General features: G+C 50.2%; 1 protein-coding gene across 2 annotated transcripts in view; it reads right to left on the bottom strand.

Annotated features, from left to right (window-relative positions):
• Positions 1-2,133: 2,133 nt before the first annotated feature.
• Positions 2,134-27,679, bottom strand: part of LOC144733048 (E3 ubiquitin-protein ligase TRIM11-like) — a 38,586-nt gene continuing 13,040 nt past the window's right edge. For both annotated transcript variants that reach the window (XM_078614784.1, XM_078614782.1), the window contains 4 exons: positions 20,228-20,461; positions 18,130-18,152; positions 17,726-17,829; positions 2,134-3,459 (listed from right to left, as the gene is read on the bottom strand). In XM_078614784.1, the coding sequence (XP_078470910.1) occupies positions 2,912-3,459; positions 17,726-17,829; positions 18,130-18,152; positions 20,228-20,461 (909 nt within the window). In that variant the 3' untranslated portion in view covers positions 2,134-2,911. The remainder of the gene's footprint in view (positions 3,460-17,725; positions 17,830-18,129; positions 18,153-20,227; positions 20,462-27,679) is intronic.

Genomic DNA, 27,679 nt, shown 5'->3' with positions numbered 1-27,679 from the left:
CCAACATTACATTATATACTGTATTGCTATAAACCACCCTTATACATTGTAATATTACACTATGTATTATTCTACCCACCCTAATGTATATCACACTGCTGTATATTCACTATACAATTACGATACTATATATTACGTTGTACATTGTATTAAGCATATAAATGTTTATACTATTTGTTATTATCCACTGTACCGTTGACCGTCGTGTGAAAGATACTAAGAGGACGCAACAAAATATGTCAATGGGAGAGTAGTGGTGGAAACTTGCAGCGGAGCAAAGAATCCATTCCCTGCGGAGAATGCAATGCCAGTGAGTGGAACGCAGTCTGAAAGTCACCGTAAACGTGAACACAATCAGTTAAGATCTGAAATGGTTTATTACGTCCTTCCAATGATTTCTAAGCCAGAATCCATCTTCTCGGTTTAAATTGTCTCTCTGTTTGTATATGTGGATCGCCTCATGAGCGAATCTCTCATGGTATCAAGATGGCTTGCAGAGAACCTCTGTCTTGGAGAAGTCAATATCATGTGAGCCCACTGAATTGTAACCGTGATCTGCCACGGCTGAGGTGTTTGTCCTACCGTGTTTCAAGTCTGCTTTATGTTCACGGATGCGGTCCGAGACATGTCGTTTGGTTTCTCCAATGTAACTGCTACCACAGAGGCAACTTAGTTTGTAGACGCCAGGGTACTGAATGTCTGGAACCACATCTTTTACAAACGGGACCAGATCACGGATTTTATGTACTGTGTTGAGGAGCCTTTCAAGACCACCACCTTACCCTACATTGCTGGGGTCACAAAAAAGATCTCCAAAATCCTGATAAAACACAAGATCCAGGTCCGATTCAACACAGTACATAAAATCCGTGATCTGGTCCCGTCTGTAAAAGATGTGGTTCCAGACATACAGTACCCTGGCGTCTACAAACTAAGTTGCCTCTGTGGTAGCAGTTACATTGGAGAAACCAAACGACATGTCTCGGACCGCATCCATGAACATAAAGCAGACTTGAAACACGGTAGGACAAACACCTCAGCCGTAGCAGATCACTGTTACAATTCAGTGGGCTCACATGATATTGACTTCTCCAAGACAGAGGTTCTCTGCAAGCCATCTGGCTACCATGAGAGATTCGTTCATGAGGCGATCCACATATACAAACACAGAGACAATTTCAACCGAGAAGATGGATTCTGGCTTAGCAATCATTGGAAGGACGTAATAAACCATTTCGGATCTTAACTGATTGTGTTCACGTTTACAGTGACTTTCAGACAGCGTTCCACTCACTGGCATTGTATTCTCCGCAGGGAATGGATTCTTTGCTCCGGTGCAAGTTTCCCCTCCATACTCTCCCATTGACATATTTCGTTGCGTCCTCTTAGTATCTTTCACACGACGGTCAACGGTACAGTGGATAAAAACAAATAGTATAATAATTTATATGCTTAATACAATGTACAAAGTAATATATAGTATCGTAATTGTATAGTGAATATACAGCAGTGTGATATACATTAGGGTGGATAGCATAATACATAGTGTAATATTACAATGTATAAGGTGGTTTATAGCAATACAGTATATAATTTAATGTTGGGTTTGTCTATGGCAGTATATAGTACGGTGTAGACTAGTGTGATGTAAGAGAATAAAGTTTAGATGGAAGCATATTATACTTTTTTACGACGTAGAATTGTAATGTATTACTTACTGTTAGTAACTCAGCTTATTGTAGAGTATATTTATTATACTGATGATACTATGTAGTTTATACTTTAGTTATTTACGTGGTGGTTTTAGTTACTGCAGCTACATACTATTAACACTTCTTCCCTTTATTAATGCTACCCCTATTCCCTCCCTTTGATGCTGCTAATCCTGCATAATGCACGGGCATAAGTAGTACTAATCACATACCTGCATTTTCCATATCCAAGCACGTGTGCTGTTTCATTCAGACGCTGTCGCCTCGACAGACCTGGTTTTCACCTGAGGACGGCTGCTTGCGTTGTGGCCAAAACGTCGTGAGAATTATTTTATTATGTTTTATTTTTATTATTTTATTACTTCCCTTCCACGTGACTTTACCGAAAGAACCAAGAAGAAGGTACACACAGACACGACGACTCAGACGCAATAACAACGTTACACACAGACACAAAGACACGGACAAAATAACAAATATATACACAGACACGAAGACTCAGACACAATAACAAAGATACACGCAGACACGAAGACTCAGACACAATAACAAAGATACACACAGACACAAAGACTCAGACACAATAACTACGTTACACACAGACACGAAGACACGGACACAAAAACAAAGATACACGCAGACACGAAGACACAGACACAATAACAAATACACACATAAAGGCATACACACACCAACCCACTCACCCAAAGACAAAGATCCCCTGTATAGCCTTTACAGAATGTTGGGGCAAGTGCTGTTATCGACCACCTAGGAAGGTCGGCACGGCACACAAGGAGGTGGGTAGCCAATACCACGACTGTCCCGCCTTCGTCTCCCCAGTGGCGATGTTTACACACCGCAGCAGGTACTCATTTGAGGCTCAGTCGATCTAGGAGAGATCCAGGACTGAATCGGATAATCGTCACTGGTGTTGGTGAACCGGTCATGGGCCTCCCCTCGGTCGACTCAGCCTCAAATGAGTTATTGGTACGGTGTGTAAATGTCACCATTGGGGAGACAAAGGCGGCCGGACGTTGTGTTGACCAGCCACCATCTCGAGTGCCGTGCCGGACTTCAAAGGCGCTCACTGATTGCACTTGCCCCATTAGTCTGTTAAGGCTACACGGGGGATCTGCGTCTTTGTGTGCATGAGTATGTGCGTTGTGCCCGTTTCTCTTCGCCGCTTACACTCCGTGCTCTCAGTACGCACGACTCAGATCCAGAATCGTCACTGAGCCACCGGCACCATATACATACAGTGCGGGGTAGAGCGGTTGACTAAACGGGTGGTGAATGGAGTGCAACAGCTCCATTGAGTCGGCGCGGTAAAACGACAGCAGCCCCGCCTCCCAGTGCAGGTGACACCCGACTCTCCGGGGAGGATCCCTCACCGGCAATGAGGTCCAGACACCATCATGAATCACGTAGCAGCTGTTGTTATTTTTATGTAAAACCCAGGATGAGTCGTTCTCTCCCAGACTGCACTCTTCACCACACCCTTTCCGTGCGATCGCCCTGTACGCGACTCCAACCTTACAGCTCCCCGCCGCATCCCCCACGTCCACCTCCCAGTAGTGCTGACCCGACGAGAAGCTCTCGGAGCACAGGGTTTGTGACCAGGCATCAAACCGGTGCGGGTGATCGGGGCGACCCTGGGAGACAGCGGTCAGCGTCACCGTCCTGAGGTCCGAGGAAATCTGGAGTTTGTTGTAGGCCGAGTTTGGGTCCAGAGTCGGTGAGCATCCGTCTGCAGTAACGATAATCACAGTAGCTGTATAACAACAGCACCACTATAACAACAGCACCACTATAACAACAGCCCATAATATAATTATTGGGTTAGATCGCATAAATGTATTCATGTGTTGTTAAAACCTGCCACCACCCGACACAGCCAACTAGTAAGGGTTGTCACGTAAACAGAACATGCCAATTCGTCACTAGTGCAGCACACTGGCGTGTTGGAGAGACAAGCCGCAACATTTACAATCTGAGTACGACGTTTCGCCAGTAATTACAACTCGCCTCATCAAGCGAAAGCCAGATTTGAGAGAAGTCTTACTGTTTCGTTCCTTAAATTTTGATTTAAAGCTTTCGTGACTGCAGGGATTCATATTCTTGGTTCTTTCGGTAAAGTCACGTAGAAGGGAAATAATAAAATAATAAAAATAAAACATTATAAAATAATTCTCACGACGTTTCGGCCACAACGCAAGCAGCCGTCCTCAGGTGAAGAACAGGTCTGTCTATTCAGACGCTGTCTTCCCGACAGACCTGTTCTTCACCTGAGGACGGCTGCTTGCGTTGTGGCCGAAACGTCGTGAGAATTGTATTTTATTATGTTTTAATAATAAATTAATAAAAATATAAAACGAAAATTATCACGACGTTCCGACTGCAACACAAGTGTAGTGGTGGTATTGACGTGCGCCGACTGTGACAGTGATGGATCACGGGGCGGCGCGGGGTGCGGGGTTGGGCACGCGTTGTGGGCGTGGTGTGGACGCGCGCGCCGGGAGTGACAGATGACGGGGCGGCGCGGCGTGGGTGGTGAGGCACGATGAGATGTGGGAAAATAGGATCGTAGCCAGCGCCCAGCGATTGGTCGAATAAGTGGGTGCTCGCAGCGACGTCCGCAGGTGGGGTATAAAGGGGGACGCGCGAGAGCACTCGGGGAGAGTTACCCAGTTGAAGACCCGAAGACGGAGCTGAAGACCTAGTGCCCCGAGACCCCTAGTCCCGCCGTCCTTGTGGAGACCGGGGCCCTGTGTGGCTCGGAGGCGAGGCTGTGGGACCCGGGGTCCGACGCCCCCGTGGGTCGGGCTGGGGACCCACAGTCGAGACGGATACCCCGGGCAGGGAGTGTCCCGAGTAGCTCAGTGGCGTTAGTCGCCGAGTAGCTAAGTGGATGTTGGTCATCCGAGTAGCTCAGTGGCGTTAGTCGCCGAGTAGCTAAGTGGGTGTTTGTCACCCGAGATACTAAGTGGATGTTGGTCATCCGAGTAGCTCAGTGGGCGTTAGTCGCCAAGTAGCTAAGTGGGTGTTTGTCACCCGAGATACTAAGTGGGTGTTTGTCACCCGAGATACTAAGTGGGTGTTTGTCACCCGAGATACAAAGTAGGTGTTAGTCACCTGTGAACGAGTTTGATAAAATAAAGAGTGTGTTACCCGTGAAGTCGTCTCCCGCCGAGTTACTACATTACAACTGGCGTCAGAAGTGAACCTGTCTTCAAGAAGAATGGACACGAGGAAGACTACCCGTACCCACGAGCGAGGTCGGGAAGACGACGGCGTACCGGGGACACCAACCTCAGGAAGAGAGGACGAGGAGTTGCCGCCGATGCAGCCCTTCGCGGAGATGGCCGGCGCTCCGCTCGCCTCCGACACCAGCCTGCAGGATGCACACTCCCGGTTGGCGGAGTTGCTGCTCGCCGCCGCTGCAATCTTGGCGGAGATCTCCGTTCCAGCGGGCGAGAAAACGGCTGCGGGGTTGGAGGAAGGAGCGAGGCTGGCGGGATCCCGCCAAAAGGCGCTTCGCGCCAAAAGTCTGGAAGTTGCCGCCGTTTTCGAGGGGCCGCCATCGATTGGCGGGAAACACGGACACCACGTGACCGGAGACCTCCGCTCAGCGCAGCCCACGTCATCAGCGCGCGCCGGAGCTCTCCATTTTGCGCCTGACAACCGAGCCGACATTTTACACAACTACAGCGGAGCGCGGGAAAATCTCTCCGACGTCGACGACGATCGGGTCCTCCAGCAAAGATTGCCCGCGCTGTCGGCGTTCAAGGCGGATGGGGGCGACTGGGGAGCCTTCCAACGAAGGTTCCTCGCTCATCAGGAGATGTCGGGGTGGTCCGACACCACTGCCCTGCGTGCGTTGCCAGCGATGCTCGACGACGACGCGCGTGCAGCTTTCACATCTGCTGCAAGGTCGTCCCGCTCTACGCTCCAGGCCGCACTACACCTGATGGCGAAGGTGTTCGGGCCGCCCTCCACGTGTCGCCACCAGTTCTACGATCGGCGGAAGGTGGCTGGAGAAACGATGCTCGCCTATCGCACGGCACTACTCGCCTTGGCGGACGCAGCTTTTCCCCGCATGGATAAGGAGGGGAAGGACGCCATGGTGACGGAGCAGCTGCTGGCGTTGGCCCACGAGTTGGGGGTCCCCATCAATGTGGCGGACGAGATGGATATCTGCTCCCTGGCGATCGCCACGAGCATTCACGCGTACGAGGTCCTCAAACGCAGGCCGGGGGTCGTCTGCAATTTGGCGGGGAACGCGGTACTGGCAGCCACGATCGCCGAACCTCAGCCAGCTGCGGATCAGGAGCAGGCCTTCGCTGCATCGCGTCCGGGGGAGTGGAGAACGGGAGGTCGTTCGCCCACACGTTCACCCCGCAAGCTGGAGCAACCGAAACCAACGACGTCCGTCGTCTGCTACAACTGCAGCCTTCGGGGTCACGTCGCAGCCGGGTGCCGGGCCCCGCGTCAGCGCGCCACAGGACCACGTCGGGACGACGACCAGGCCCACAAGTCATCCCAACAAAACCCGGCAAGTCGCGGCACCTCACACGTTCGGTCCACAAACACGGCACATTCGGGTCGCCGCTTGGCGGTGGGGGGTTCGCGGCTGGGTGCCGGGGGTTCATTTCGGCGAGGGGGGTCCGTACGCGGCCCGCAAGCAGTCGAGTGGTCCGAATTGGCCCACAGGATCGTGGCTGCGTCGGCCGGGTCGTCCGTGGTAACGGGGTTTATTGACGGGGTTGAGGTCCGGGTGCTTGTGGACACGGGTGCGTCGGCCACCATCATCTCGGACCTTATTTATAACATTCTTCCCGTCCAAAGTAGACCCCTTCTGCCAGTAGACGTGCCATTTAATGCGGCGAATGGGGGATCCCTGGGGATCATCGGCCAGATTCGGGCGACTATTTGCATTGGTGACATCAAATTGGCGGGCCCTATTTTTGTATCATCATCGCTGGCCGTTCCCTGTTTGCTAGGTACGAACTTTTTGTCCAAAATGCCCATCAAAATTCTCATAGATCAGGCCTGCATTGAGCTTCCGTCAGGTCGGCGGCTTGCGTTCTTGACGAGCCCTACCAAAATACGCACGGTTTGTGCGACGGTGCAGGCGCTGGCAACTCAGACTGTAAGGGTGCCCCCGGGATCGAAAATGTTGGTACCCCGTCGGTTGAGGAAGCCACTCGAGGTGGGCGCGGTGGCACAGGGGGTGCCGTTGGGGCCGTCTAACAGGGCCAGAAGGGGCCTCGACTTAGCGGTTGCTCAAACCATGGTGAGAGGGGACAGTGAGCCGTTCGTAAGGGTCCTGAATACGGGGTCGCGGCCGGCCGAAATTGCGCAGGGAACGGTGCTGGCTCACGCCGCGCCGCTACCCGTTGAGGAACGGCTCGTGTCTCAAGCGGATTTCACTGTCGAGTCGCATCCTCCAAGTGATGAGGGGACAGAGTGGTTGGACTCGTTGTGTGCCGGTTCTGCTAACTTGTCCAAAGTGCAATTGGGAGTCGACGCTCCCACGGGGAGGGATTCGCTGTTGTCATTGCCCCTCATTGAGTGGGGCCGTCTCCAAATGTCCGACAGCTCCCTACTTACGCTACGTCGAAAAGTTGGCGCTCCCGAGGTAGGGGATGCGCGGGTCGGTTCCTGGGTGTGCAGACAGGGCCTTTTGATGAAGTGGGACAACATGTCCCGGGGTCACGTGCTCGTTGTGCCTGTTGCTATGCGGGGTAAGGTCGTTCTGGCAGCTCATGAACGGCTCATGCATCTGGGTTTTCACAAAACGCTCGCCCTAATCCAGCGAGACTATTATTGGCCGGGGATGGGTAACGACGTGGCGAACATTCTTAAGGGATGCGAAGGGTGCGCCGAAAGAAAACCGCCACCATTGGCAGCTAATCCACCGCTGCAATCCATTCAAGTTTCGCGCACGAACGAATTGGTTGCGTTGGACATCTTGGGGCCCTTTCCTGCTACACCGAGGGGAAATAGGTTCCTGCTGGTTGGCGTAGAATACTTCACCCGATGGCCCATGGCATGGCCACTCGCCAACCAGTCGGCTGCAGGGGTGGCGGACGCCTTTGTCCAGGGTTATGTTTTGGACAAGGGCGCCCCCGAACGCTTGCTGACGGATCAAGGAAATAATTTTTCGAGCGGTTTGTTGCGCGAGGTGTGCGACCTGTTGGGTACAATGAAAGTGCGTACTTCCCCCTACCACCCGCAGACTGACGGGATGGTTGAGCGTCTGAACAGGACGATTACGTCTATGTTGTGCCAACAGGTCTGCGACGATCAGGTTGATTGGGACTTACAGGTGCCGGGGGTACTCGCGGCCTATCGAATGGCCCCTCATGCGGCGACGGGGTTTTCCCCATTTTTTCTTATGTATGGGCGGGAGGCCGATCCGGCCATGGACGTCCAACTGGGGATTTCCCAGCCACGTGCAAAATCAAAATTGGCAGACCACATCAAATTTAATATCGCCAAATTGACTGAAGCACGGGAGGCGGCGAGGTTGAATTCGCGGTCGCGGCAAATTGCGAACGAGAGATTGCATGAGCGGAGGGTGCATACGCATGATTGGAAACCAGGCGATAAGGCCTGGCTGCATTGTCCACATGCACCGTTGGCTACGTCCCCCAAGTTGTTGAGACCTTGGAGGGGACCGGTGGAAATTGTGCGGGTTGCACGACCCCAGAGTATACAGATTAAATGGGAAAAACGCCGTTGGTACGTGCACCCCTCCCGACTGAAGCCCTATACGGCACCGTGTGACCCCGTTCTGTGCCGTAACGACCGGGCGTGTGATGTGACCGTCGACTCGGGGAGGGAGGTGTCGCAGGCTGCTCCTCACGTGTTTCCACCTGACCCACCCCCAGGTGCCTCGGGCTTGACGGCTGCTGACCGTCGGGAGCCTGAACCCCGGGGCACGCACGGGTCCTCGGTGCCTGGCCGATGTCTTTCTGAACCGCCGGCACCACCGGACGTTCAACCGCGTCTGGTGCCGTACGACGGACCGGCAAGGCGGACTCGGGCTAGGGCACAACAATTTTCATGAAGACGTTTTTTTCTCAACACCGAGCTCGCCCGGTGTTCCCCTCTGCCGGGGTAATGTCCCGTTGTAGGGACGCTCGGAAAGAATGGGACACTGCACGAGTCGAAAGAAAAAAAAAAAAATTCCATTTATTTTCCTTTCTGCATACACATTGCTATTGTCACTCGCCGGTTTGTATATATTGTTCTATTGTCGCGGTGGCATTGGTTGATGGTTGCGGATGGTAGTGTTCGCGTCGTGTTGTGTTGTTACGTTAGTTGTTGTGTTGTGTTACGGGGCACACAGGGCGGTTTGTATATTTTTATAGCAGCCGGGTCGGCTGCGAGCTATGTGGTAGGGGGTGATGTAGTGGTGGTATTGACGTGCGCCGACTGTGACAGTGATGGATCACGGGGCGGCGCGGGGTGCGGGGTTGGGCACGCGTTGTGGGCGTGGTGTGGACGCGCGCGCCGGGAGTGACAGATGACGGGGCGGCGCGGCGTGGGTGGTGAGGCACGATGAGATGTGGGAAAATAGGATCGTAGCCAGCGCCCAGCGATTGGTCGAATAAGTGGGTGCTCGCAGCGACGTCCGCAGGTGGGGTATAAAGGGGGACGCGCGAGAGCACTCGGGGAGAGTTACCCAGTTGAAGACCCGAAGACGGAGCTGAAGACCTAGTGCCCCGAGACCCCTAGTCCCGCCGTCCTTGTGGGGACCGGGGCCCTGTGTGGCTCGGAGGCGAGGCTGTGGGACCCGGGGTCCGACGCCCCCGTGGGTCGGGCTGGGGACCCACAGTCGAGACGGATACCCCGGGCAGGGAGTGTCCCGAGTAGCTCAGTGGCGTTAGTCGCCGAGTAGCTAAGTGGATGTTGGTCATCCGAGTAGCTCAGTGGCGTTAGTCGCCGAGTAGCTAAGTGGGTGTTTGTCACCCGAGATACTAAGTGGATGTTGGTCATCCGAGTAGCTCAGTGGGCGTTAGTCGCCAAGTAGCTAAGTGGGTGTTTGTCACCCGAGATACTAAGTGGGTGTTTGTCACCCGAGATACTAAGTGGGTGTTTGTCACCCGAGATACAAAGTAGGTGTTAGTCACCTGTGAACGAGTTTGATAAAATAAAGAGTGTGTTACCCGTGAAGTCGTCTCCCGCCGAGTTACTACATTACACAAGCAATCATCATCAGGTGTGAAATCGACAGCAATAAAATTTTTAAAAAAGTAGCAGTTTTTTCTTAACTTCAGCACCACAGACAGCGATTTGGCAGTTGATCAGATGGACGAGTCCATCTATGTTCGGAAAAGAGGAGGGGGAGAAGAAAATGGAATGCGGTCTGAAAGTCACCATAAGCGTGAACACAATCAATGAAGACCCGAAATGGTTTATCCAAGACAGAGGTTCTCTACAAGCCATCTGGCTACCATGAGAGATTCGTTCATGAGGCTATTCACATATACAAACACAGAGACAATTTCAACCGATAAGATGGATTCTGGCTTAGCAATCATTGGAAGGATTTGATAAACCATTTCGGGTCTTAATTGATTGTGTTCACGCTTACGGTGACTTTCAGACCGCATTCTATTTTCTTCTCCCCCCTCCTCTTTTCCGAACAGATGGACTCGTCCCTCTGACCAACTGCCAAATCGCTGTCCGTCGTGCTGACGTTAAAAAAAAAACGCCACATTTTTTCAAAATTTTATTGCTGTGGATTTCACACCTGATGATGATTGCGTGTGTTGCAGTCGAAACGTCGTGAGAATTTTATTGTTTTAGATTTGTATTATTTTATTATTACCCTTCTATGTCACTTTACCAAAAGAACAAAGAATATGTTTCGTTCCTGTTGGAAAATAAGATAAAATTGTGGTATTTTATAGTCTACTTGTACCGAAAGGCAGCTTTGAGTAGATAAAATGAATAAAGTGGAAAAGCACATAAAAGAAAATAACCTTTACCCTGTAAAAAGGCTGTTAAAGATAGCCCTTAGAAGGGATTGTTAAAATAGCCTTTAAAAAGGCTGTTGTTTTAGAAAAAGATGAAAAATTATATGACTCAGAGAGCATTATGTTTGCTTGAAATTCAAAAGATAACTTTTTTCATTGACTGAACAACCAACTAAGGTTTCTGATAAGTCAGTGAAGTGACTGGGTGGAGACGATGCACATAGGCCACACCCCATCGATGGGGAGGGGATAAAAGGCCTCGTAAGAGCTATCGAGAATTTGCATGTCAACGTGAGCATTATGTACTTCCGTTGATCTAAAAACAGACTGTCTTTGGAAAAAATGAATGGCGTTTCCTTAATCTTTAAGTATGTATTGGTTCTCATATATGCGTTAGTGTATGAAAAAGTATAGCTTTTAGCGGTGTATTTTTAATAATCGATTTGTCAATGGCTAACTAAGTTCTCAACAAATGACGAACCCTCAATTTCACTAGCTGTTTTTTTAGTGCAGCTAATGTGGTTGTAAAGGCAGCTAGCTGGAAAAATGTCAGCTAGCTAACTAATTTATGTTTACAAGCTGAATCATATGGGCAGCTTGCTATGGAAAATAGGCAGCTAGCTAAAATAAAGGGATAGCTAGTTACGGTAAGTCAAATAACAAACGGCTTGTCATGATATGCCGCCCTTAAAACTGTCCTGTTATGCAGAGTGAAGTGACTTGTTGGTGAATAATGTTTTATGTCACAGCATATTGTAGCGTATCAACCAGTGGCTCAGTTGTACAGAAGCACCATACTCTCCGAGAGGCTATCGTCTTAAGCATGCTCTCTATGTATCAAGGAGCCCAGGTGTTACGCCCTAGTGGGGGGGCCTAGGGACCCTCACACTGTAGGTGCCGAGAGGCCCAGGGCCCCTAGTGGTCAGATCTCGCTTTAAGCCCCAGGAACTTAGTGGTCCTTGTGGTCAGCTCACTCTTTAAACGCCAAGAGGCCTGAGGTCCTTCACGCTGTAAGCGCTGAGGGGCCCAGGGGCCCTAGCGGTCAGCTTACGTTTTAAACACCAAGGGGTCTGGGGGGCCCTCGCATTGTAAGCGCTGAGGGGTCTGGGGGGTCCTAGTGGTTAGCTCACGCTATAAGCAACCAGGGGCCTAGTGGTCAGCTTGCGCTGTGTGCGCTTAGGCCCTGGCGTTCAACTTCCTTTAAAAGTATTGGGCCATGCACCGCGTGTGGCCTGAGGCTAGGAGGCCCCCTGCAGTCCGAGGCCCCGGGACACTAGCCCCACTGGCCCAATCCATAATCCAGCCTTGGAATCCAGCCATGGCCATGAATCACGTGTAGGTGACCATGTTTGTAGCTCAGTGCACAAACCATCCCATGTTCATTGAACATTCACTCTCGCTCATCCATACACCCATACACCTCCAATTAGCATGGTTGGCTACGTACGGTGTGAAAGAAGTTCAAAATACATGTGTAAGGACAGTATGGGGTGATGTAGGGACAGTATGGCTCCCCGGGACCATGGTTACTAATTAACGTAAAGGGAACAGACAGGTCATGTTAGGGTAATGTGGGACCTAAGTGGTTGCTAATAATGATTGATGGGATACGCGTTGACAGGGTCACGTGGGGGGAAGCACGGGACCCAACGGTCGTAAATTGTAATAAGGGCAGAGATTGACATGGCCAGGTGCGGTGAGCGAGAGTTCAGGAATAGGGGCGTGGCCGGGCTGGGAAAGGGATAAGGGCTGGCGTGAATCGGACCTCGCGGCTGTTGTTGTGGGGAATCATCGTCGCCATCGTCACCTTGGAATGGGTCGGCCTCATCATCCTGGAGTAGGCGCCGTGTAGTCTTGAAGGGCTGGAGTTACGTTATCTCAGAATAGGGTTGTCTAATTCAGCAGTCCCCAACCTTTTTGGCACCAGTGACTGGTTTCGTGGAAGACAATTTTTTCACGGACCGGGGTGGGGGGTTCCTCATTGGGTCTTTCCCCCTTTTCAAAGACGCTCTCCAGCTACGCTTGTATTTTTATTCATTTTGGCCAGGGGTTAGCTTGTGGGCTTACAAAAACTGTGACAGACAAGTGCGCAGTGCGGGAAATAGGCAAGGATGGAAGTGCCAAGTAAAATAATGGGTGGGCCACGCGCGGACTCACCGCTGACCTCCTGCTGTGCGGCCCGGCTCCTAACAGGCCACGGACTGGTACCGGTCCGTGGCCCGGGGGTTGGGGACCCCTGGTCTAAATTACCCAAGTGTATATAGTTACTCGTGGTTACTCGTTAAGTTGTCAGCGGACTTCATATTCTTGGTTCTGTCGGTAAAGTCACGTAGATAGAAAAAAGAGCAAAAACCCACGACGTTTCGATTGCAACACAGTGGTCTTCATCAGGCAAAGAGAAAAGAGGGGGCAAGCCTCCAAATGCAACTGCTTGTAAGGGTTTTCAAAGTGAGTGGGCGGGGGGTGAGATTTGGGAGAAGGAAGGCTGTGCAGGGAAAACAGCATGGGCGGGGCAGCTCGTCAGCCAGTGCCAATGTAGGAGTAGACAATGGGGGAGTTGAGAAGAGGAGAGATGTGCGGCATAGGTCAGCCAGTGCTAATGTCGGAGGAGACAATGGGGGGAGGAAGGGGTAGAGATAAGGGGAGAGAGAGGGGGGGGTTAAAGATGAGGGGGAGGGGGGTAGAGATGGGGGGGGGCATTACACCTCGTTACACACATCCAGACTGTTGATGGTAGAGGTTGACAAGAAAACACAAATCAAGTCATGACCCAAAGTGGTTGATGACATCCTTCCAATGATTGCTGAGTTTCAAACCGTCGTCTCGGTTGAAAGTGTCTGTGTCTGTACATATGGATTGCTTCATGAACGAAACTTTGTTGATACCCAGTCAGCTTGCAAAGTACCATCTTTTTATAGAAATCAATTTCATGTGAACCAGCCGCATTAAAGTAATGATCAGCAGACTTTATTCATAATAAATATATATCAAAGAAGAAGATGGTGTCTCTGAGAACTCCATTACAGTGGTGTCAGAAGTGGCTTGTAAAATGCCTAGGAAAGGAAAGAGTAAGAACCCACCTGTAGCATCTTCAGAGAAGGAGAAGGAAGACGACCACGGAGTCCCCCTTGCAGCCCCAGGAGCCTGGGTCCCAGTGACAAAACCCGTAGGTGCAGAGAAAACAGCGCCAGTGACAGAAGAGTGGTAAGACCGGGAGGTAGAAGCAGATCGGCTCCGCTCGACCGTCGCTGAGTTGGTGGCGACGAAGGGAGCGGCAACTTTGAGGGCTGGCGCAGCTGGGGACAAGCTGAAAAGTTGCGCAGGGATGGTGGAGCGGCCACCTGTGGTCGGGGTTCCCGCGCTGGAGACCACGCAGTCGGGGGCTGCAATTTCGCTGAAGGCGACGCGACTGATGGCCGTTATTTGGGGTCCTGCGCATGAAGCAGCAGTGGCGGTGTCAACTCGGGTGGCGAGGGACCACCGAGCGACCACGAAGATTGCCTTTGATTAGAGAATTTATGGTGGTGGGCGGGAGATTCGAGTGCCTTCACACGCTGGTTTGGAGCAGCGTACCGGTCCGTCAACTGGAAGGAGGAGGAGGCGTTGAGAGTTTTACCTATGGCTCTTGACGATGATGGCCTCGCAACGTTCTGGGCCATCCCTGAGGAGAAGAGGGCTATGCTTCAGGATGCCCACAATGAGATGTCTGCAGTATATGACCCACCGCCGGCCCCGCGTGGCGCCTGCAAGCCTACGAAACCTTACAAAAACTGGCTTGGGTGGCTGCATGGATCGGAAAGTCTGGAATTGGGGATGAGTGGACTGGCCAATCATCAAAGATTGTCTTGGAGCTGTTGGAAAAAAAAACGGAGTCTATGGGGGAGGTGATGGCAGCGGATCATGGAGGGCACCGGCGGTGAGGAGGGATGCCGGGACGGCACCGGAAGTGGCGATCCCGGTCCAGCTTCGACACTTTGTGCGGGGATGCCAAGAGTCATGGGGACATCGTGGAGCCGTTGCATCTACTGCCTCATGGACAGCCACGATGTGGCCCAGGCGAGTCGCGATGCACCAGACACCCTAGAGCTAAAAACCACTTCATGCATCAGGGTCATCGGATGTCGTAGAGACCAAACACCGGGACATGCAGTGACGAAAGCTGGTGGGCCGACTAGTAGTAGTGGCGGCTGGTTCATTGGGAATAGTCAGATTGTGTGTAAGGTGTGGAGTTTTGCGTGTTAAGGGATGCGTGCCTTGGCTACTTGTGATTCTCGAGTTGTATTTTGTTATGAGGCCCTTTAAATTGAGGGATCATTGTGGTTCATTAATGATGATTGTGCATGTAGCAGCGAATGGAGGAAGTTCGTATTTTGTAGCCTGTTTCAGATTCAGGCGAGGTTGAGATATGGAGCCAGTATTGGATTTGAGACGCTGGCTGTAGCCTATCTCTGGGGCACAGATCTTGAGCTGGATGCCCCTGCAATTTGTTGACGACCGGGGTTGTGGTCAGATGCCATCATAGCCACGAATGTTACGTGGGTTCCCCACATTGGCGAGCAGAAGTTTTGGTTCACGTAATATTCAGGGAATCTCTAGAGATCCCGCCTGACACAAGAGTAGTGGTCCCGTCGTGTTGTAGTAGACGGCTTGACCTGATGGCCCGGAGGTTGAGACCTTCCTTGGCACATCTGGAGCAATGGGCTGGGGCTCACATTGCTCGTGGGATGTGGTCCTGTTGCATTGTTGCGGACAGTTTGACCTGGCGGGCCAGAAGCGGGGGTCCTCCTTGGCCCCTCTAGAGCAGAAGGGCCGTGGGCTCACACCGCTCGGGGTGCTAAAAAAGTTAAGGGGAGATTGGGAACCGTTCCTGCAAGTCCTATTTGGGGATATGGAATTATCCGGGTTCAGGTGGTAACGGTATTGCCTATGCGCTGTTAGCAGGGAGCGACGTGTTCAGACCCACTGTGGAGACAGAGGTGTAAGAGGTGATGCATGCTGTATATTCTTACGAAGCATGGAAGGAAACTTTTTGCGAAGTGAAACCTAAGTTGTCCGGGGTGCATGGGGTTGAGTGTGATTCCTGTTGAGTGAAGTATGGCTGTGGAAGTTCACCCCTATGGATGTTTGATGGGGTCTGACCTCAGGACGGGAGAGACCTTACTTGCTAGTAAAACGTGTGGGTCATGCTGAATGATGTATCAGAAGTATGCAAGGCAGCTGAGGGGTAGTAAGGGATAGAGCATGGCTAAGATTGGTTGAGAAGTGCTATTGCATTAGTCCCCGAAATTAAACTGGCCAGGGAAATGGCCGGTGGATGTCGTTGAAATTCGACGGCCGTGGTGTGGGCATGAGCAAGTAAGATGTCACCGCTGAGTTATCCACTCATCGTGCTTAAAGCTGTGTGTGCGTCCCCGAATAGATGATTCATCCAAAGTGTCTTTGCGGTTGGGGTCTGGTGTGTTGGACTGGCTGGGGCGGTTGGCCAAGTAATCGGAAGCCGAGGAAAATATGTTGTGCCACCCGCAGTTATCGAGCCCTTGACGTCGGGGAAACCCGAAGGCCCGCCACACACAAGGGGCCATCTACAGATGACCTGTTAGCCTTACCCATGATGGCCTCCAAGAACCTCGACCCCCCTCGGCTGGTGGCCAAGCCATCATTGGCTGAGGAAGGGCAAAAATCCGCCCGAGGAGACAGGCCGGCATCGAGGACTCGGTCAAGAGTATTGACATTTCGGTGATGGATCGCCTGTGAAATTGTGTTTTTGAGTTGTGTGTTGATGGGCAATGGCATGTTCAAAATGTCCGTTGCTTGTCATGACGATCGCGCAGGTTGCGTTGCATGCATTGTTCCGGATTTTGGCATTGTTCTTGTTGTTATGGTTGTCCGCATTGTTCTGCTGAGGAATAAGATGTCTCCTTTTCCAGCTCTTTGGTCCTAAAACATTGGTTATGTGTTGCATTGTGTTAAGTGTATGGGTTTGACCTGTTATAGGTTATATGGCTATATTTTTAAGAGAGGGGAGGGGGGTGATGTAAGGAAAGTACCGGGTGATGTAGGGACAGTATGGCTCCCCGGGATCATAGTTACTAATTAACATAATGGGAACAGACAGGGTCATGTTAGGGTAATGTGGGACCTAAGTGGTTGCAAATGATGATTGATGGGACAAGCGTTGACAGGGTCGCGTGAGGGGAAGCACGGTGACCCAACGATCGTAAATTGTAATAAGGGCAGAGATTGACAGGGCCAGGTGTGGTGAGCGAGAGTTCAGGAATAGGGGCGTGACTAGGCTGGGAGAGGGATAAGGGCTGGCGCGAACTGGACCTTGTGGCTGTTGTTGTGGGGAATCGTCGTCGCCATCATCACCTAGGAACGGGCCGTCCTCATCATCCTGGAGTAGGCGCTGTGTATTCTTGAAGGGCTGGAGTTACGTTATCTCGGAATAGAGTCGTCTGAATGATCCAAGTGTTAATAGTCGCTCGCGGTTACTCATTAAGTTGTCAGAGGACTTTATTCATAATAAATATATATCAAAGAACAAGACGGTGTCTCTGAAAGCTACATTACACATGCATACAGACACTATTACAAAGGCAAATATACCTCTGTATATCCTTAACAGACTGTGGGGCAAGTGTTGTTAGCGAGCACCTATGAAGACTGGCACGGCACACGAGTGGGTTGGTGACCAGCACCACACCCGGCCGCTTTTGCCTCCCTCGTGTCTATGTTTACATACTGCACAAGATACTTGTATTTATGTTGAACCGCTTTCGCACCGCACATATCGAACCGTGTATTTACGGCTGAGTCTATCTAGGGGGGCCCAGGACCTGTTCATATCATCGTTACTGGTGTTGGCCGTGAGCAGAAATCGAATTCCGGTGACTGGATTTGTAGTGCAGCATGCCAACTGCTAGACTACCATTTTCCACACACCCCATTTCATTGATACATACACACAGACGCGATTACATACGCAATAACATGCATGCATACGTGCCAAGAGTCCGTGTTACTCACACATGAACAACATCAGTTTGATCAGAGCTCCCTGCTGTGCGCTGATCGTGGCAATATCTTCTTTGCTGGGAGATGAGTGTGGAGCTTCCTTCTGAGCGTCTCTCCTATGACACCAGAACCAGTAGTGACTCAGACAGCCCGTGTCTTACACAGCATCATTACACACAGCATCATCACACAACATCATCACACATCAACGTGGTACACAGCATTATCACACACAGAATCATCATACTTCATCGTGGTACAGAGCATCATCACACAAAGCAGCATCACACACAGCATCATTACACATAGCATCATCATCACACGCAGCATCATTACACACAGTATAATCACGCAGCACACGTCTCAAACACAGCATCACCCAGTGTGTGAATCTGTGCAAATTCACGAGTCCATACCAATCTGTCTCCTTCAGGTGAACCTGCAGGAGTCAGACACAGGGGGCACGAGTCAGTTCACCTCGAGCCACATTAACCACACGGTGATTGGTAGACGCGATGAGGCTGCACTCAACCATTCGCCTACCCCAGTGTTGTTGGTTGTAATCAAGACAAAGCCGTGGACTCGTTTGGACTCGATGGTTCTTATCAGCAAGGTGTGGCCTCTCAAACTGTTGCCACGGGCAATAGGCGTACGTGGCACTCGACATCGAGTGGCAGTGATTGTGAACCAACATTGGAAATAATTATCCACTGCGAATTACACTCAGAGCATCGCGTTACCTTTGTCAGTAGTTTAGAATTTTTTATACGATTTTTGGGCCCAAAAATGGCAGAGAAGCCCACCTTTGATACGATATTTTGGCTCAAAAGTCGGTAATGTACATACATAACGCACGTACATTATGTATCTTGATTAACTGTGAATAACCCAACAAATAATATTGTCATTTATATGCATATATTAATCCACCTGTCCCACTCTGGGCTTCGCACCTGATTGGCTCTCAGTGATGAGATCACATTTATTTCTCTAAGACCAAAACAGGAGAATTTCTCGACAATTCTGACTGTCACCTGATGAGGCTGGTTGTGATTACGTCGTACTCCAATTGTAAATATTATGGGTTTACTCTCTAACACACCGGCGTGCTGAACTAGTAACTAATTGGCATGCTATCACTACGTGACAAACCTAATAGGCTGTGTCGGGTGGTGGCGGGTTCAATGACACATTCATATTTACACGATCTAACAAAAAAAAACTCTATTCAGGGTGACCACTTGTTGAAGCAGACAATCACAGTGTTGGTAAAAACTTTTCAAGACTGATCAAAAAACTAATTCCTGTGGCTTTCCTAATACTCTTAGGTTTTCTTTCCTAATGTTAAAAAAAACTTGTGTTTTTAGCATTACTTTTGGTTGGTCGACATTTGACTACTAGAATTAACAAAATCTAGCAGTAAGTAGCTTAAATGTTGTTAGATGTTGTAGTGCCAACGTCTATATAAATTACCAACCGATTATTAACTCGAAGGATTTGTGCGTTAATCGTTTATTTATTATTTGGAAATTTAGTGGTAATTCATATTATTACTAGAATATACAAATACACGTTGGTGGACTTGTTTCTACCTTTAATTTCAGGACACATGGGCCATAGATTGTATTGACAATGCAAGGTGCGTTATTCTGTTCTGTGCGATGCCTCGCATGTGCCATCTGCATAAATGTACAGGCAGTTCTCGACTTACGAACACCATACTTACAAACTAGCTTCCATGAATTACATATTTTTTTACATCGACGGAAAACGCGAACTTAATCACGTAACAATTTTGTTAATCGGAGCGATCCTCCGCAAGGTGTAATGAGTCAGCCTCGTGCTGGCAGTCAGTGTATGTGCGTGCATGTATAAGTTCATGTGTAGGGAGTGGTAGTGCAATGGCGACCCGAGTTAGATTCTCGCTCACGACCAAACCAGTGACGATTATCTAAATTCGTCGTGGGCCTCCCCTAGGTCGACTTAGCTTCAACGTATTACCTCGTTTGGTGTGTAAATATCTACTGTGGAAACAAAGGCGGCCGGGCGTGGTGTTGGCCACTCACCCCATCATGTGCTGGTCCGGCCTTCATAGGTACTCGTTAACAGCACTTGCCCCAACAGTCTGTTCAGGCTATACGTGGGATCTTGGTCTTTGCCCCGTGTGTGTGTTCAATTGTAGTGATTGATTGGGCCTCTTTCAACAAGCAAGACAGATTTAGGACTCAAGGTTAGTGATTTTTTTCTTTCTTTCTATTTATGTTATGGTATTTTTTTTTACTATACAATTATTTTACAGTGTAACTGAATGCTAAGTATTTATTCTTATTCATGAGTTTAACAATGCTTCCAATTTTTGATGAACCATAACACATTCCGTGACACCGACTGTATGGGCATTTAAATTGAGTGCATTGTTGTGTTCCGACTTATGAACGGGTCGACTTACGAACAGGCCTGGGAACGAGTTGTGTTCGTAAGTAGAGTACTCCCCTGGCCCCACGAGCGCCCTACCTGCAGGAACGTGAGCGAGTCCCTCTCCTCCTGCAGAGCGCGCAGGCGCGTGGCTGCTGCCTGGAGGTTGCTGATCTCGCGCTCGTAATGAGCGATGTTCTCCTCGATCTGAGATAGCAACTCACGCCCCTTCACGTCCACGCGATCCAGAGTTGCCCTCTCGTCCTCATCCAGCGTCGCCCTCATCCGGGTGAACTCGCCTGAGATGCGAGCCTTGGCCTGGACCATGCAATCCTGCAAGGGTGTGCGATGGATGCTATCAATTCATATTCAATGCTATTAATACCAGTCACATTGTTTTCTGGCTACTCCAAACCTAGTTTTCCCTGCCTCCATATTATGTCTCTGCACTCACATCTCATTGACCGGGTCCAAAACTTTTAAATATGTAGATATTTTACGTCCATTACATGGTTAGTAAGATAAAAAGTAAAATTGGATTCCTCTGCGGAAATAAATACAACATAAAGTGAAACGATAAAATTGTTAATCGAAACATAATTTTCTATACGGTACCATTATATGACCCAAGATACATTGCTAAAACAAATGTACTGACCCAAAACATACAAAAAAAATCGTTCTATACAACTGATATATTTTATGCACAAATGTGGAGAAAAATAACGACTAATAACTTACTAAAATCACCTGTTATTAAAACTATCTCTTGTTACTGGAATGTTCATGCCTCTCAGTATAGGCTGGGCTCTCTCCCCTCCCTCCACCGTTTCAATGCACTCCTCGCTCAGATTTCACACTTCAGCTGCTGTACCTGTGTAATAAACGACTGGACCACGATGTCTGTCTCAGTGTCCTTTATTATTCGGTTCGTGCTGTACACCCACACGGCTGTCTTTACTCCAATGTCGGCCCGATCCACAACAGCAGCTCCGCTGCTGTTTCTCTCACTCAGCCCCCCTTGGCTGTACTCTCTGCTGCTCTTTTCCCTCCGCAGCTCTCACAGCTTCTTGCTCTCTCTCTCTCTCTCCGCAGCTCCTCCTGGCAGCCACACCGCTGCCTCTAACACGCAGCCCTCCTGGCTGTCTCCTCCCCAGCTGCACACTACTCCGCAGCTTCCTCTTATCTTCGGGGTTGGCTCCCGATGGCCGTCGGCGCCCCCCCCTCTCCACACTTGCCCGCGTGGCCTCACTCTTTTCCGCTCACACCCCGACTGCCTTCCCCTTCCGGTTTACCCGCTTAAAGCCCCGAACCTTCCCCCCACGTCACATGACTCCACCCCCCGTGACGTCACCTCCGGAAGGTCGCTTACGCCCGCATTACACCACCCTCCCCCGTAGAAAAATCCCAGCCGACCTCGGCTGACTAATAGCAAATCGTAATGCGGCGAACCGAGCTTCCCCCCCTAAAGGACACTAAGCATATAATGTAACAACAAAAACAACAACAACGCAATTAACATCAACGAACGTACATCCGCATGTCGTACACGACAGCCACCCGGCCCCAGGATAGTGGAGATGATGTAATTCCGGGCCGCTTAAGAAAACCCCAATAATTACCCAAATAACCGCGATGGACGCCCCAGTATTTACATTTTAACAACAATATTATTTACACGTGAAACAACAACAACAAAAAAATTTCTGCTCTTACCCACCAGCAGTCCTCCCTTGAGGACCAGCACAGACCCCAGACGTACACAGCATGTACCCACAGTCACTCTCAACAAACCAACAACCCCTAATCGCACACCCTCGCGTGGAGAGCCACGCTCCCCAGCGGTAACGTTAAACTCGCCGTAACCCTCACCGTGGTCGTCAACCCACAGCAACATCCATTTACCATACTCTCGGCTAGTGCCATTTCGGGGATGAGCAGCACTCGGCCATGCTCCTCCCTTACTATCCCATCAGCGATGGACACACACCAGCCTCTTATAGTCTGACGCTTTATAGCCAAGGGAAGATCAATCCCTCGGCAAGGCCAGATATCAACGACCCCCCCCATGGGGTAATGTTCTCTTATAGAGACAATAACGCCCTAACCCAAATCCCGTGAGCCCCCGGCACACCAGGTTCAGTCTGCCACCGCACAACTGAACCATGACTCCCCGAGCCATATGAGCACACGGCCCATTAGTTTAAGACATACCACGGAGGTTTCGCCTCCCGGCTGTCAGGTCAGCCATCAGCCATAGGCCGACGTGACCACCACTCGTGCATCACCCAATCAACAATGGCAGGCATAACAGATGGAATATTTGCCCCACCGAGGTTTTTCCCGCGCGCTCAAAATGGCGGCCCCCTTCGCCCAGCGCGTTCGCGCAATATCTCGCGCGCACTCAAAATGGCGGCCCTTTCCGCAAAGCGCATCGTCGCCATACCCCGCGTGTGCGCAAAATGGCGGCCCAACGTGCGAACACGTGGCCAGTTTTCTCCATTCGTGCACCCCAGCTTCCCTTTGCTGGGGGTCACAAATTGCTTCCCCCGTCTTATTGTAACAATCCCAACAACGATAGACGCACAGCCCCAGCCTGCTGCGCGCAGCAGTCATATCGGGGAATTTTTAACCAATATTTTACCAACCACATTGGTTACACAACCCAACTCGCAAAGCAACTCGTGGCTGCATGCGACCAACCGAATACGCGCCGCAACTTGGCGCCAATTTACGGTCCCCTTAGCATTAACCTTTGAGACACCCACAACGGCGTCATCACGCACCCCCAAAGCGCGCTCTTTCTCTCACAAAGCGCCGTTACCCATAATATACACAAAATCGCGTGTACATAACATCCATACGACCAAATAATAGGGTCCCCCTCGAATTTGTTACCAATTTCCAAACAGGTACGCACAATTAATAACATCCCAACCCCAATAGTCAATCAATGCATCGCACCCCATAACCGTACAGAACGGTGTAACAGCACATACAGTCAGCATATCGCGATCACACGCGCACATTTAAGCACAATAGCAAGCCGATCTGCAGGTAACCAACACACCATTAATCCAGTCGTAACATTGCAGCAACAACACAAATATTCTCTCTCTTGCAACAACCACATCGCACATAGCACCTCGCAGCACAATACACCAAAAAAAAAATATATTTTTTCCAATTAAGCCCATCGCACAAGGTAACCCACGAGATGATACAGCGCAAGATACCCGACGCTCCCGAGTTAATAATTAACTTCGCCATCAATATAACAACTCCACACTGCAGCGCACACACACAATTTAACACTCAGCAAGCACAGCATACTCTCCGTCCATTCTCAACACACGTACACACTTTAATTGACACCGAGCAACAAGCAGATAGCGCGTTCATCGTTATTACACACACATACCCACAGTCCGAACCGCGCTCCGCACAATCGAGTCATGAGAGAAAACAAAATCGCCCCCACCCGGCCCTCGAAAGATGGGTGAGGTGTGTGTAAAGGCCGGTTGCGTATCGTTACGACCCTCCCGGGGCTGCAGCAAGAAGAGGACGGCAGGGCGGCAACTTGAGTCGTCTCGCAGAACTCGTTCGGCGACTTGACTGCTCCGTTGTCACGCACCCGAGCCAGGACGGGAAAGCTCCCACCCCAGCAGCTGTAGCGTCGTCGTCCTCTCCTCGCAGCTCCCCCTCGCAAAATAGCAGCTCACAGCAGGCTGCTCTCCCCGCGGCACCTCCAGATGGCAGCGCAAGGCTGCCTCTCCGCCGCGATGTTGAAGATGGCGGCGTCTCCCCGCCGCGGTGAAGACAAGATGGCGGCTTCCCGCCGTTTCTCCCCTGCCACGCCCAAGATGGCGTCTTCGTGCCGCGTGGCAGATGGCGCTGGCAGCGCAGGCAAGGCGTCGGCCTGCAGACCACCATCGGCTCTCCCCACTGCCGTCGTCGGCGTGGTGAGCTCACACGGTTTCGCCAGCACGATTTTCCAGGTCTCCAGCTGCGCCATCTGTCTCAATCGTAAGTCGGATGATGTAGCAGATGATGGCACAGGAATATTCTTTCTTCCGAGCCGTCTTGACAAGCCGTTTCACTTCTGACACCAGTGTAATAAACGACTGGACCACGATGTCTGTCTCAGTGTCCTTTATTATTCGGTTCGTGCTGTACACCCACACGGCTGTCTTTACTCCAATGTCGGCCCGATCCACAACAGCAGCTCCGCTGCTGTTTCTCTCACTCAGCCCCCCTTGGCTGTACTCTCTGCTGCTCTTTTCCCTCCGCAGCTCTCACAGCTTCTTGCTCTCTCTCTCTCTCTCCGCAGCTCCTCCTGGCAGCCACACCGCTGCCTCTAACACGCAGCCCTCCTGGCTGTCTCCTCCCCAGCTGCACACCACTCCGCAGCTTCCTCTTATCTTCGGGGTTGGCTCCCGATGGCCGTCGGCGCCCCCCCCTCTCCACACTTGCCCGCGTGGCCTCACTCTTTTCCGCTCACACCCCGACTGCCTTCCCCTTCCGGTTTACCCGCTTAAAGCCCCGAACCTTCCCCCCACGTCACATGACTCCACCCCCCGTGACGTCACCTCCGGAAGGTCGCTTACGCCCGCATTACACCTGTATAATGACTCTGGACTCGAACGTTAGAGGTTTATTTTTTTGCACGTAGCGTAGCTTAGGACCACGTCGTCATGAGATAATGGCGACGTAGAAATCGTATGACCGAGCAGACAGCGATGACTTGAAGACAGTGATGACGTGAAGACAGCGACGACGTGAAGACAGCGATGATGGCCCGAGTCCCTCTCCACAGACCCTGAACATCCCTTCTTGCCCTACTTTTATCCTCGTGGATTCTCCAGGGGAATTTCCCCAGCTGTCTCTTTTGGACACTGGAGAATTTCCCAACCAAGAACCTCCAGACTTGCTGGCACCTTGTCTTTGCATCCAGCCTCGCTGACACCCTGTCTTCACCTTCGAGACTTACTGACACAGTCTTTACACCTGGACCCAACCTTTTTGATGTTACTTTTTACATTTCCATGATGGGTTTTTTATTCATTCGATCGAATAAAGATGGCCACGGCATCGCACACTTTCAGGTGCACTTCTGTGGCCATCTGGAACGCTATTCCTTCCAATATTAGGAAGCCACTTGAGCTGTGCACTTTTACATCATCTCGATTGAAAACTTATTTCTGTAGAACTGCTTTTTGTGTTCAGTTTGTTGTCTTTCCACCGCACCTCCGATTAGCACAATTGGCATACATACGATCATGTTCACTTCACCTCGCACACATCTAACCATTAATTACCCTTTATCGGTGCAATACGCCCGTGTTTATTTTGTTAATATTGTAAAATTTTGTTCTTTATGATATTTTTTATTCCTGTAGCTCTGAAGCATTCTTTTCTGATGTTGCCCGTCCCTCCCCAAATATCAACTTCAAGTTGTTTTTGTTCTATGCTGATACATTAAGGATTTCCCTTGCAAAATAACTGGGTAACTGGCTAAATGGGATTTTTTGTGTAACAAGGGCCCTGTCACCACGCATGGCAGTAAAGGCAGGATGTTGTATATATGCCTTTAAAAAAGATATATATTAAGAGTGATTCTGAATATTTTTTTAAGTTTAATCAGGATGTAGCACGGGGGTGCGGAGCGGGGTCTCACCCGTCACTCCTCTTGCCTCGCCACACAAGCGACAGCTGGAGGAAGTCATTAATGTAATTAGGGAAAGGCCCAGACAGCAAGAGCCAGCCAGGGGCGGTTGGGCATTGCGAACTGGCCGTGGTTTTAAAAATACAACAGTAAAAGTTCGAAGCTTAGCTATATCTTCAACCTCAGGATATCAAAATATAACTCGAGAATAAGAAGCACGGATCCCTGGCGATACAGATGGGGAACGGAGGTTAATAAAACCCTCGAAATACCTTTGGTAACAACTATGGTATGCCACAAATCTTGGTTAAGCATTAACCAAATAATAATTGTGTAAGTATTAGACCTAGGGTCATTAAGAAGAGATACAATGCGAAATAGGTCAATCACACACGACTAAGATAATATGTATTCCATAGGCTCAGAGCCTCATCAACCGCCTTTATTTTCCAGCAGCTAACAAAGCACATGGTAGCAGTAAAGTATGTATGCAGGGGGGTGCCTCCCCTTAATATATCAAATATCACGCAAGGATTCCACACCGCGACGTGAGGGCGGTAAACACTGCTCAAAACGTACTTTGAGTCGCTTGCAGAGTCAAAACTGTGGAAAGTGGTACGGTACCAAGCTATAAGAGGTGTAAAATTATTTATTTTTTTACTTCCAACCCGTGCACAAGAGGTCAGACTTCAAAGGCCACAGCGCCCCTCTTTGTGAGAGACTGCAAGTCTGAGGCGAAAAAAAAGATGTCACACCTCTAACCGTGAGGGAAGAGGGGGGAAATCGCAGCCCAGGACGGGAATGTAAACATGGCGTTAATAAAGACAGCCGGACAAAAAGGTACAAGGAACCCCCCCCCGCTCCCCCCCCCCGGAAAGTTGTAAAACTAGTCAAACACTTTGAGGGGTAACTAAGCAGCTGTTCCCACTGGCTGAGAGCGAAATCTAAAAGAATTCCGGTCCTTTGTGAGAAGTCGCGCAGAGGTGGGAGAATTTCAGATATAAGCAAGAACACATAACACGCAAATAAGTACTGCGAGTGGCAGACTCCAGGGTATGGCCTCGGAATCAACCATGGGTGTCTTGTCTCGCAGAGGAGAGGGGCGATATATTGTTAAGTGCTGAGTTTCGCACTGACCGACAGAGTATCGCTGAAAGTTTTATTCTACATTGAGCCCTCCTGGAGGAAGGGCGGGAGAGGCACCCCAGGGTGCCCGCGTGAAGCTGACAGGTGCAGCCAAGGGAGAGAACACGGAGCTGTGGAGAGAGCCTGACTAGCACAGCCAAGATAAAGAGTGTCAGCGCTATTTCGATTAATAAATATCCCCACAAGAACCAACCTAAAAAATCCGGGACAGTCATCTCTGCTTGACGTCCTATTGACTAATGCCCCTCACAATTTCCCACTTACTGGTGTTCTGGGTAATAACCTTCGTGATCACTCCATCATATTTGGGGTGGGATCGTCAGCCAAACCCAAAGCATCCTCAAAATTGTTTGAAAAGCACTCCATGAGACACTTCAGCATACAGGCATTTACTAATGATGTGCTTCACTCGGATATTGATAAGGTCTGTGATATCCCCAACCTGACTATGGCTTGGGAAACCTTCAGGTATACGTTTCTCCAAAATCTTAATAAACATGCTCCGTTGGTGAGATTGAAAATTAAAGGCAACTGCCCACCATGGTTTGATCCTTTGATTACAAAGCTCATGAAAACTAGGGACAAGGCTTGGGCATGTGCTCAGAAAAGTAATTTGGTCAAAGACTGGCTAGAAACAGGATTTTAAGGAATAGATGTGTCAAAAAAATACGGCATGCAAAAAATTCATACTTTTCCTCCACTCTCCTGGAATCGCATGGCAACGCAAGAATCTTCTGCAA

Source organism: Lampetra planeri, chromosome 45 (assembly GCF_965212315.1).
Source record: "Lampetra planeri chromosome 45, kcLamPlan1.2.h2, whole genome shotgun sequence".
Classification (NCBI taxonomy): domain Eukaryota; kingdom Metazoa; phylum Chordata; class Hyperoartia; order Petromyzontiformes; family Petromyzontidae; genus Lampetra; species Lampetra planeri.
Note: the sequence above shows the minus strand (reverse complement) of the source record. Positions and strands in the feature narration are given on the sequence as shown.